This window comes from Aythya ferina, assembly GCF_964211825.1.
Source record: "Aythya ferina genome assembly, chromosome: 11".
In the NCBI taxonomy this organism is placed as follows: Eukaryota; Metazoa; Chordata; class Aves; order Anseriformes; family Anatidae; genus Aythya; species Aythya ferina.
This window is the reverse complement of record NC_140307.1, coordinates 11000123-11012422: the sequence shown is the minus strand read 5'-3', so window position 1 is coordinate 11012422 and position 12300 is coordinate 11000123. Positions and strand designations below refer to the sequence as shown.

Genomic DNA, 12300 nt, shown 5'->3' with positions numbered 1-12300 from the left:
TCTTCTTGGCAGCCTAAAACAAAGCCCTGGGGCCAGGAGGAGGGCCAGGGTCACCCAGCACGCTCCTGTGACAGGCCTGCCCCGAGATAGCAACAACTGCCTGCAGCCACACTACATTTAGGCTTCAGTGCTCCTCCCAAGCATCCACCCTGCTGCTGGGAAGCCACACGCCGACCCTGCAGGGGCACGTGAGGATGCAGGCACCTGCCCTCGCCTGCGCCAGCTGCAGGGGTCACCATCCCCGTGGCAGCACCCAGTCTGGCCCAGGACCAGAATAGCTGCTGTTAAGAAGATTCAGTCAAAACGAGCCGTGGCAGAGCTCTGCTCGAGCCAAACGCTGCGCGTCCTGACCACAGCAATGAAGGAACTTCCCCGTGAGGAGCCTGACTGGGCACGTGTGGGACCAACTCTCGTGCTGGCAGGATACGAAAGGCACGTAAGGGGTAAATTCCTCCAGCGAGGCTGGAGTTAAGCTGCTTTGTGAATGTTTTTTTCCTTCGTTCTGAGGTTTGCTGTTTGCCCATGGTGCTGTTAGTGCTCGTGTGCTCACCAGCACCGCGGCACGAACGCCACACCAGCGGCACCGCCGCAGATGGACCCCAGCTATCTAGCAACTGGAAGAGCTCCAAGCCTGTATCAAAAACAAACAAGCTGCCTGATTATCCTTCCCTCCAAATGAGCCTCCCGACAGCGCTTAGGAAACCAGTCTGTGCTTTGAAGTTGTACTTCAAAAGCTCCTTAGGCAGAAGCCAGCCCAAAGGAGCCGAACCCTCTCCCCCAAAATACACACAGAAACGCTCTTTTCTGGAATTTACAGAGGGAAGCGGTGACAACAGCTGGTATCGTCCTTGGGAAAACACGAAAATGCTCTGCTCAAGTAGTTCTGCCTTCGAGCCTGATCCTCAATCATGTGAGCCAGGGAGAGAGGCTTCTATTGTAGTAACACCAAGAACCCTGTTATTAGGGAAGAATAAATTTCCAAGTACAAATGGGAGAAAAAGCACTAACCCTGCCAGTAAGCTCTAGCTGGTACACCCAGGAATATTCAACAGGCTTCTTCCACAAACACTTCCTGAATCAACATGAAACGGTTCTGCATTACGTTCAGTTTTGGCAAGCACTAAAGACTTCATAAAGAATTAGGGATGAAATAAGTTCTAACTTGGGGTCAAATGATCACAAGTTAATTTAATTTATAGTAAATGGAAGTTTAAACAAAAGCCACTTTGTAATCAAGCATCCCAGTGCCAGAAGGACAAACTTTGATAAAGTAAACTAATTAGCAGAGCAAAGTGGATGGAGGATGTCAGAGGCTTGCCATGTAATTTCTGTAAATTACAAATTCTGCTATCATATCCCAAGCACGGGGGAATAGCTTGCAAGAGAAGGCTCCAGGATAGCCTCAGGGCAGGGAAGGGTGGCGTACAAGTCTTGGAAAGAATCCTGTGAGAGGAGATAAGGCTACAAGATGTTGTTTTAACCTTCTGAGTATTTCCTACGCTTTCATCACCCAGCCCCTGAACATTCCCGGTGGCACCAAGAAGGAAAAGGGGTGCTACATGGTGCCACATCTGTGGGGACAGCTGGACAGTGCCTGGAAAGGGGGGGAGGTGACACTTGGAGCCAAGTGGAAAGCAGCATTTAGGACAGTCTCGTTAATTTTAATGCTAAACTGCAGAAGACCTTTCTCATCTTCAATGTAATCCACACTTAAAACTCAAATTCAACCAAACCTGCTCCAAACTTCATTGGATGCATTGGGATACCAGCAGAAAACAGAACAAGGATTGATCAGAAAAACAAAACCAAACATATGTATTAGAAATTCAAGAAAAATGGATATCTATCGTGAAGCAGCAAAAGCTGAGCTGACCCTGGAGAAGATTTAAAAGAAATCCTTGGCTTTTCAGTTCTGCAAGTAACAAAAACAAAAAGAAAGAACAGAAGTCCCTAAGTGACCACAGGACAGATGCCATGGATTATCTAGATATCGTTCCACAACTTGAATTTATTTCTTCTCTTTTCACCAATGGCAATGACATCAACCCAGCAGCATGGGCAGGAAGGGTAACAAGGATGGCACAGCCAGACGTTCACCTACTCAGTGGACTCAGTTTTCAGAAATGAACTTCAGAAGATATAATTAGAGAAGTTAAAGAAACTTAACTGCTAGAGAAACCGGTTAAAGCTCAAACACCATAAGTAGCATTCTCTAGCTCTGTCTTGTTTTAGATCTTCATTACTGTCCCTAGCACAGAAAGCAGATATTTGCTTATGACATCTGCAGATGGATGGAAGCTGGCATTGCTGACAGGCATTAAGGAGGCATCATAAAGATATTACTGCATACATCTGGAATGAATAATGTTTAAAAAAAACACAATGTCACACATTTAAGAATCAGGAGCAACCTCTGCTGTTGGTTGCTGTTGACTGTGAGCCCATTAATGGGAAACAGAAGAGAAAGGACTAGCACTGGATCCTTGCTAAGAGAACAAGCTCAGGCCAGAGTAACCCTGTGACCCATTACTGACCAGGGCATTTCCAGGGATGGGGATGCTACACAAGTGGCTCAGCACAATGAAGCTACGCCTAAATTTGGGATTCTCAAGTGCCAGTGAAGTACAAACAACTACATTAAAACCACAACTAGTCTTCTGATGTCTACTCCCATTCACATTTTTCCATCTCAGGGAAATGTTTGTTTGCTTTTTCCAGCATTCTTCCTTCATCCTTCTCACAAATTAATTCGTTTTTCGAACAGCCTCAGTATCAGAGCCATTTAATTTGCAATCGAATTAATTCTTCATTGTGGGCTGTGCACCCTCAGATCAGATCCCACATGAAAAAAACTATCTAATTAAATTCAGAATCAGCTGGATACGTCTCTTGTCTTCATGGTCGAAAGAAAACGCCCTTGAAAACTTAAGTGTGATTTTAGAAGCCACACAGTGGAAGCTTCCTGAATTTGTAATTTTAAAAGAACAGCTCCAAGAGCAGAAATTGCCCTATGCACTCTGAATTTCATAGTATTTAACGGTAATCAGAGAAAAAACAGGACTTTAAGGAATCTTGAAAGGTCACCTAGTCCATCATTCATCTCCTGAGCAAATCATCTGCATCTCAGCATGAGCTGTGTTGCAGCTGAGGTGATCTACACATACAAAGCAGGAAAGGCTTGTAGGGAAAAGTAATGTCTTTTATTAAAGCAATCAATTTGGCTGGAGAAAAGACAGCACAAGCACACATATACACCACCTTGGGAGCCTTCCTCCATTTCTCTCAGCTCATGAGAAGCATTTGCAGAGTTTCAGGGACATACAATAAAATAATCTGTACCTTTCCTGTGAAGGCACACATCCCTCAGTCCATTATAACTGACATATATATAAGTTCTACCCTTAAAGAGATTTAGAGGATTAAGTTCTGCAATCTTTTTGCTGTAAATATCAATCCTGAGAGGACCGTCTGCAACGCGAAGTTAATACAAGCATCTTTCAACTTAAAGCTGCCTCAAAATCATTTCTGTGCTCAGAAACCTCCCCTTAAATTCTTTTAGTCATTTCCCGTTCCAAATGTGTTTCGCCCCACTGAGAACCACGTGGTCCTGTGACACATCCCCTTTTGCTCCCACCACAAGCAAGACACATTTCCAAAGACCCAAATCCAACTTCCCCCTCCCTCTTGCCACCCCAGCGCAGAACTTGTGGAGCTGGCACAAACCTGAAGCCGACTTTGCGGGAGTAATGCAGGCAGTTCTCCTTGACGTGCGTCTGGAAGTAGGCAGAGCGGCAGACGGCCCCGCACTCTGGGCAGCAGTACGGGGACTTGTGAGCGTGGATCCTCTGGTGGGCGCAGTAGCTGCACTGGTTGGGCAGCATCATCTGGCACACTTGGCAAGTCTGATGGAAGAAAGGTTATGTTATTTATTTATTTATTCTCTATTTGCTTCCCCCCCCAGTTCATCCTAGGAATCTTTCAGGCTTAGGGGAAGCTCCAGCACATTCCCCTACCTACCTGGCATTAAGCCCTACGATGCACTGTGCACTGCCTTTGTCATCTTTTTCCACAACAAACCTAACAACTTTTCTAATTAGCCATTTCAAGTGAGCGTATCCATTCTAAAACCAAACCCATGTGATTTATTTCCCTTTTTTCTTCTACAAAAAGAAAACACCAACTTTCAGCTCTTAGCTCTGAAAACCTACGCAGCCACTGCCCTCATTTCAGCATTAGGACATCTGAGAAGGAAAGCACTTTCCTCAGCATGCCCACGTCCTGCACCCAAATCACCAAGAGCACAGACAAAGTCCCCTTACGCTGGCTCTGAATGCTTGCCACCGAACACAGCGCAGTGCTGCTGTGCCTTCCCTGCCAAAACCACACCTGTGTCTCCTGCAAAATTTCTTCTAACTGGACCAACTCTGAACTTTTAAAGAACACGAGCCATGTGTGCTATGATATCCTTATAGGTATTGCTTGATAACCTTGTATTGGAAATGATGCAAAGACGCTTTTTCTCCCTGTTTCCGTGCCTCGTACGAAATCCAGTTTTTTCTTTCTGCTGTTAGAAGGGCCTCACCTGATAGCAATACAGCTCTGCAGAACAAGCATCATTTACATGTACATGACACAGAGTTCAGTACTGTAACAGTATGTACGTGTGAACAGCCATAATAGATACCTACCTTCTGATCTGAGCCCTCTAGGAGCTTAAAGTCTCTTCTGTCATTAATAAACACATGCAAAATTATTCCTCTGCTCCTAACTCCAGCTCAAGAATGAGCTACAGCAAGCAGCTAATTATGCATTATCAAACTGGATAATTTAACTGCATCATTTCTTCCACTCCAGTTAAAGAAGGCTCTGAGGAAGGGAGTACATCTTTGTGGCCAAGTGAAGCTTTTAACATAGCACGTGTACACATAGCTGGGCCAGCCTAAGTCCTTCAGACTTCGCTGCTGGCAACCAGGGTAGAAAGCTGGAAGAGATTTGATAAAGTCTCTCTAAATCTGACAAAAAGTAAAATAAAACCAAATGCAGTGAGGGTCAGCAACGTTTTCTACACCATTGCTACTTCATGGAACATCTCTGATGCTCCAGTACGTAGTTAGAGAATTGTCAAAAGTACTGCAGGTATCAGAGAACATCATTTATAATAAAATGCACAGCTACAACAAATCCAAATTTTTTGTTTTGTTTTGGAGGGGGAAATAAAAGATTAGGCCCTTGAGGAAGGAGGAAACTTCAGAAGTTGTCAAGAAGTTGTCTGAAGACGTGATTTGAGATGTTACAAAATAAATTTAAAGCAGAAAAGATTTCCATAGGAAAGAGAAGAATGGCTGGAAGGAACTGTTTTGTAGAATCCCCACACAGACACCCAAACCTAAACCACATTCAAGGGCATTTTAGCCCTTCCCAAAATGCCCTAATTTCAGCAAGGAACAACAGCACTACTCAGTCATGGTCTGAACCCACAAAATATAAATGGCAATGGGAAAATGGGAAATTAAAATACCCCCAGGACCTCTAGGCAAGGAATATTTTAACTGCTGAGCTCAACCTTCAATTCTCCAAAGCGCTCTCAAATCACCAAAGAAGAGCTACAAGGAGAAACTGATGTTGAGGGCAGTCTCAGCTTTTTTTATTGTCTTTTACAGAATTTTTTCTAACCGGGTTTCAATTTGCAGTGAGAAGTGTCACTTTTTGGTGTTGCCAGAAGAGGACTCGTCAACTTTGACCCCACCTAGTATTTAAAGCAGACTCAGCACAAACACAAGCAGAAAGCACCTTTGCCCTCTTGTTGTAGCGAGAAATACTTCTCCACAAACCCAAAAAACTGCCTTGTTGAGGCTGATTAAATTTTGATTTTAAGGCAGCAAAGAGACAGCTTGGGGCTCACCTCTTGCATCCCAACGTGCTCTATCTGGCACCCCCAGAGGCTCCCTTGGCCCCTGGGCAACCAACACACAGAAAAACCTGATTCTTCACTGCCTGGAGTGCTTGTGCTTGATCTGAAACGTGCCCAAATCACCACTCTGCCTGCAGCATTCAAGGGGCTTTGTGGCTGGGCAGTGCTGCCTGGAGGTGTGCAGGCTACACACAGAAGCAGTGAGCTTCCCTACAATATGAAAGGCTGTCAACAACCCAAAATATGCTGACACAGGGTAGAAATGTTTGGGGGCCAGCTAGCAAGAGGCATCAACACTAACGGTTATCTTCCTCAGACCCTGCAACAGCAGGAAGGCTGCCAGAGAGTGCACATGCATGATAGGGAATAAAAAGCAAGAGTCTGGGGAGGATAAGGAGAAACGAATTTATTGCGACTATGGATGCCATGGCAGGAGCTGGAAGGATTCCCACACTGACACCATGCTGCAGAGTGGGGACAAAACAAAAAAACAACCAAGCCTCCGAGTTCAGATTGTCTCATGGAAGAGACGAGAATTTAGGGAGCAAACAGACAAAACGAAGAGCGATGAGTCACGGATGAATTAGTAAGAGTAATGAAAACTGTCATCTTTAACCAGCATTGCTGGTACTGTACTTGGGAAGAGTCAACACCGCTTTTCCCTCCCTGCTTCATCCAAGTTCTCCAAAGGACTCCAAAGCCACGAAGGTAAGGAAGATGTGCCCTCCAGATAGGTCAGTCTACCTGGATTTCCAAAAAGAGTTTTGCAATGCCCTTCTCTAAAGGCTTTCAAGGGAACTAGCTGCTAGGGCATACACAAAGATGACTTATGCATGGATAAATCACCGGTCAGAAGACAGAAATAAACAGCTCTTTCAAGGAGGAAGGGCTCTAGGAAAGGTCTGCTGGAATTTGGGCTCTTCAAAATACTCACAAAATATCTGGGAAGGGGAACAAACAGTAAAATGACAAGGAAGGCTGATGATAGCCTGGTTAACTCTGTGTACTATAAATAAGAACCAGTCACGAAGAACTGCAAAAAGACCACAGAGGACTGAGTATCCAGGTAAGCACACGGCAGGTTACGTTTGGCTATCGAATCAACGTGATGTGCATGGGAAAAGCAGTCAGCTTTACACATGGAGCAACAGCCTGCAAGCCAACCACTGCCACTACAGGAAGGAGACACTTCTGAGAAACCATCAGCAGTGATCTGCAGCAATTAAAAAAATAAATTAGATGTCAGGACTGAATAAAAAAAAAAAAAAAAAAAAGCAAAAACCAGCACAGGATGAGACAGAAAACATCTCCCCCCTGTACATAATGCCCACAGTTGACTCCTGTATGAATGGTGGTCACCTCCTTCGCTCCAAGGTACACAGTAATGCTGAAAAAGGTTCAGTGGAAGAAAATAAAACCGGTAACTAATGCCTTTAAGCTTATTCTCATCCTTTCCTTAAGGCCTGCAAAGGACTTGAGGCCAGAAATCCTGCCATTTAGCTGCCCAGAGGCAGTGCAGGAGCCAAGGGGCAGCCCTGTTTCAGCTCCCCACGTCCCTAAGGCTTCATCTTGGAGCCCAATTGGCGTTCTCTTTTGCAACGCTTCTGCTTTGTACGAGAAATTTTAACTTGGTTCCAGATGTCACATTTTTATCTCTCTCCTAGTTTTCCATGACTTTTCAAAGAAGTCTGGCAGCAATTTGAGACATTCATTAGTCAGTTATTTCTAAAGCGTGTTACCAGGATATGATTTTGAGTTGTGTAATGTCTGCGTTTCTCATATACTCCCATAACCTACACTTTAATCAAGAGTTATTTATTACAAGTTTTATTTAATTCTGGTTCGCCTGCCACACAGCATTCAGGCTTTTCTTTCAGAAGTCACAATCACACTCACAGAAAAGTGCTCAGAAGCTCAGGCACTTCAGAATACTTAATTTTATTCCCATTTCTATTTATTAACGTCTTCAGAAGGGAAAAAAAAACAACTAAAAAAAAACCTAAATATTCATTGAAGTAGAGTTAAGGTTAAAAAAACATGCTAGACCAACTCTTTCAGAGTGCTAACTGCAATCCTGAAGCCACAAAGGTATTCATAAAGCAGGAAACTTGAGGATAAAGCCCAGTTTTGCTGTGGGAAGTGTCTGCATAGAGACAGCATCATTGACCCTTCCACTTCATTAAAACAATTGACTAAATGACTGCCTCGCATTTGGTCCGTTTACAAGCATATTTTTGTCCAGCCCAGCTGTGCACAGCACACCGGATCAAAGTCAGAGCCATCTCCCTTCTCATACACTGGCAGCGCCGCAAAATCCCGGTGGGCAATCCTCCCGGTGGCTACAGACAAAGCCTGCAAGCAGCCAGGGCACCATCCCATTAACACCCCGCTGGAGGCTGAACCCGGGGCACGAAACCCTTCGCTTTCACTACTCCTGACACAAACCGAAAGGGAACCAGCTTCGGTGCAAGCAGAGACACTGCACATTGGGTTCAGACCCTCTGCTGCTACAGAGGGTTAAGGGATGCCGACAAAATTCATATCTATTTAACGAGAAGCCCCCAGACTCCTTGACACGACCGTTGTGTAGCTTCAGCTGAAAACATGGGGTCGTGCTGATTGCAAGGCATAGAACTGCGGCTACAAAAGAGGAAAAATTTCATAAGGCTAAAAACCTCTATGTTAAAAAAAAAATCATTAAGGACTCAGAGTGAAACAGTTAGAGGGGAAGAGAACTGGTATTTTTGGAACACAAGTGCACTTGTCCTTTACATATTCATATCAAAAATCCCCCACCAGAGGTGCCCTAAAGCCCCTGTCCTTCCCAAATCCAGCCTTTCAATAGCTTTTATTTTCCTGCCTTAGCAGAACTGAGGGGACAACCAACACTTCTGGCAGCCAAGGGACCGCAGGCAGTTTGAGCGGTGCAATGTAGATTAGCAGGATGTTTCTGCTATTAAAAAAAAAAAATTAGAAGGGAATTACCACTTCGTGTTAACCGTTAACTTTGCATTAGCTTTCACTTACTGCCTCACTGGGCTGCATGCCAGCAAGCTGCATCCTTCAGCACGGCTGGGTGGCACGCCGGCTCTGGCAGCCCGCAGCTCCAGCCCTCACCTTCAGCTCCACACCTCCTGCAGGCACAGCTTCTTGCCAGCCCACCCGTCTCTGAGCAAACCAGACGCCTGGAGGATGATTTTTAACTCGGATGGTCTCAAGTTTGTAACGGTGCTACGCAAAATTTTACCTCTGCGAGCAGAAGCGGCCAGCAGAGGATTTCTTCTGCAGTCTTTGTGATAGACAAACTGCATCCTTCCCCCTGGCTCTCTTTGAATAGGTATCATTTCATTAGCACGTTCAACTTAAAGATCTGAAAAGCTACAAGAGAAACCTGAAGTTATTAATTAAAAGAAAATTCTGGAACCAAACTGATACCCTGAGACCAAGGCATTCAAGTTTTGAAGGAACACGCAAGTCTAGCCCTAACGTGGACACTTTTAACCTCATTAACTCCGTACTCTCGCGGAGTACAAAGATACTTCTGTTTCCTTGGTTATAGCTGCCTGTTTTAACGTGTCAGCCCAGAGGGCCAACGCCACCACGGGAACCTGCTTGGCTGTCAGCCTAAAGGACTTAATTACAATTCAATGCGGAACTTCTCCATCTCTCCCCTCTTCGGCTCACTCTGGCTCACCCCCCTCTCCACCACGTCTGCTCTTTGTCGCATCCCACCTCTCCTGTTCACTCTCAGCAGTGCTCCTGCACCTTGTCCAGCACACAATGCTCCCAAACCCAGCATCCTTCTCACACCCTCCCAAGACTGACCCCTCCACACACACTCCTAAATATTCCCAAGACACCGGGGTGATTAAGCCCCAGTCAACTAAGGCGTTCAAGTAAAACCTGATTCCCTGGAAGTTAAGGCTCTTCAATAACCACAAAATACGTTCTTGTATTTGCAGCGAAGTGTGTAGCTCTAGGAATTGCCAGCTGTAGGGAACAAAGGAATTTCAATGCAAAATGAAGTTTCATGACACTATCCCACATGTAGACAATGCTGCATCAAACCAACCTAATTCTGAACGTTCTCAGAGCTTTTCTCCTGCTGTCAGCCCTAACTTTAAGAATTTCAGTTTCTACATCTTTTCTTCGGAGCTGCCAACCAACCACTCTGCCTCTCGTATTGCGACTCAAAACCTGAACTCCCAGTTGCTAAAACAACCCCTTACTGGATGACACTGGGCTTTCACATCCCCACTGTCAAGTCACCAGTACGTCCCCAAAGACTACATGGCACTTTTCCTTCTCCTTTCTCATGACAGTGACGTTAAAGCCCTCTGCTTGCCCTCCACCCTGCAGGGCAGATTTCGCAGAATTTCTAGGTTGGAAGAGACCTCAAGATCATCGAGTCCAACCTCTTTCTGCCCATCTAGTCTCTCAGCTCTGCTTCTTTCTTCTCACCCTGCATTTCCTCATGCTTTGTGTCCTATCACACACAGGAGGATGGCAGCTCACACACCATTTTTACTGTGATCTTCACCACATTGCTTTTTCACTGACTCCCTTCCTACTTCGCCAGCCAACTATTTGCTAATCCCAACTACAAGATCCCAGCCCTTCCACAGAAGGAAGGTTCGTAGGATCCCCTCCCTCCACCTGCAGGGCTTTGCCTGACCCAGCCCAGGACACCGTTTTACTCTTTGGGCATGTTGCTGGTTCACGGTCACCTTGGTGTCCCTCAGGACCCCCCAGGGCCTTCTCTGCTGGGCAGCTTCCCAGCTGGGTGCCCCAGCATGTCCTGGAGTTGGGTTTTGGCGGTGCTCCCCAGGGCAGGACTTTGTAGCTCTTGGTGAACCTCCTCGGGTTCCTGCCCTCCCACATCTCCAGCCTGCCCAGGTCCCTCTGGATGGCAGCAGTTTGGTGGCACCTGCAGAGGTGCTGAGGGTACACTGTACCCCATCACCCAGACTGCTAATGAAGCTGTTTGACAGGCCTGGACCCAGCCCTGACCCTTGCACGCTGCTAGTAACTGGCCTCCAACCAGCCTTTGCACTTGCACACCACCCCTCCAGGCCTGGCTCCGCATCCAGCTTCCAGCCCGCCGCGCTGGCTGCTGACCCAGCCCATACTTCACGGCTTTCCTAGGAGGTTCCTAAAGAGGACAGCAACAACAGCTGCACTGACATCAAGCTGGGCAGCACACACTGCTCCCTCCTCGTCTACCACGAGGGAAGGCCACCAGCCTGGCCAAGCAGGAGCCAGCAGCGTGCCCTTGCTGGGAAGGCGGCGAGCAGCGGTCTGGGCTGGAGGGAGGGGATGGATCCTGCCCTGCTCAGCTCTGGGGAGGCCGTGCCAGGAGCCCTGGGTCCTGTGCTGGGCTCCTCAACACAAGGGAAAGCTGGACAGACTGGGGAGAGTCCAGCAAAGGGCCATGGAGATGACAGAGGGGCTGAGCACCTCTCCTGGGAGAGGCTGGGAGCAGTGGGGATCAGGGGGAGCTTACCCGTGTCCGTACATAGCTGCAGGGTGTACAGAGGACTGAGGCAGGCTCTTAGCGGTGCCCAGTGCCAGGACAAGAGGCACCAGGCACAAACTGGAACATGGAATGAACATCAGAAGTGCTTTTTTACTGTGTGGGTGACCGAGCACTGGCACGGGCTGCCCAGAGAGGCTGTGGAGCCTCCCTCCCTGGAGATCTTCCAAAGCCATCTGGACACGGTCCTGGGCAACTTGTTCCAGGTGTCCCTGCTTGAGCAGGGGTTGGGGCAGATGGACCCTGAGGTGCCTCCAACCCAAACAATTCTGTGACTCTTTCAAGCAGATCCTTGAGGAGGCCTAAGTCTGCTCCCCTGAAATCCAGATCTGTGAACTTCTCCACACTTCCCCCTGCCCTCAGAATCCCGAGTGCTTTTGATTTTCACACATCCAACAAGCCCCTCATTGCCAGTGAATGTGAGATGCAGCAGAGCACTGGCAGCCCTTGCACTCGGGTCAGGAGGCTGGCACTGATGCTGTCCAGGGCTCTCCTGGCCTGCTCGTGCCCTCTGGTGCTGCAGATGTTTTGTGGACCTGCTCCTGTGAGCGTGAGGCTGCTGCCAGCTGCCTGTACAGGGCCTCGTCTGTTCTTCCTATTTTTTCTGCACAAACACCTGCAGTTCTTCGTGTACACTCCCCATGCTGCATGCATTGGTGCACGGGCACTCCAGAAGGGCACCTCCTCCTCCTCCTCCTTGTGCCCTTCCCTGCACCAGCAGGATTTGAGACCACCACCACCACCCAGCCCTTCTGCTCAGGACACTGTCAGCATCACTGGTGCCCATATGGAGGAACAACAAGGGAGCAGGAGCCTTCCCTTTTGGTGCCAGAAGCCCTCAGCTTCCAGCCTCACA

At 47.3% G+C, this 12300-nt stretch overlaps 1 protein-coding gene across 3 annotated transcripts in view; it reads right to left on the bottom strand.

The window, feature by feature from the left end:
• The window catches only part of ZNF592 (zinc finger protein 592), a 40642-nt gene that overhangs the window by 14299 nt on the left and 14043 nt on the right, over window positions 1-12300 (bottom strand). For all 3 annotated transcript variants that reach the window (XM_084532326.1, XM_084532328.1, XM_084532327.1), the window contains exon 4: window positions 3724-3902. In XM_084532326.1, coding sequence (XP_084388452.1) covers window positions 3724-3902 — 179 coding nt within the window. The remainder of the gene's footprint in view (window positions 1-3723; window positions 3903-12300) is intronic.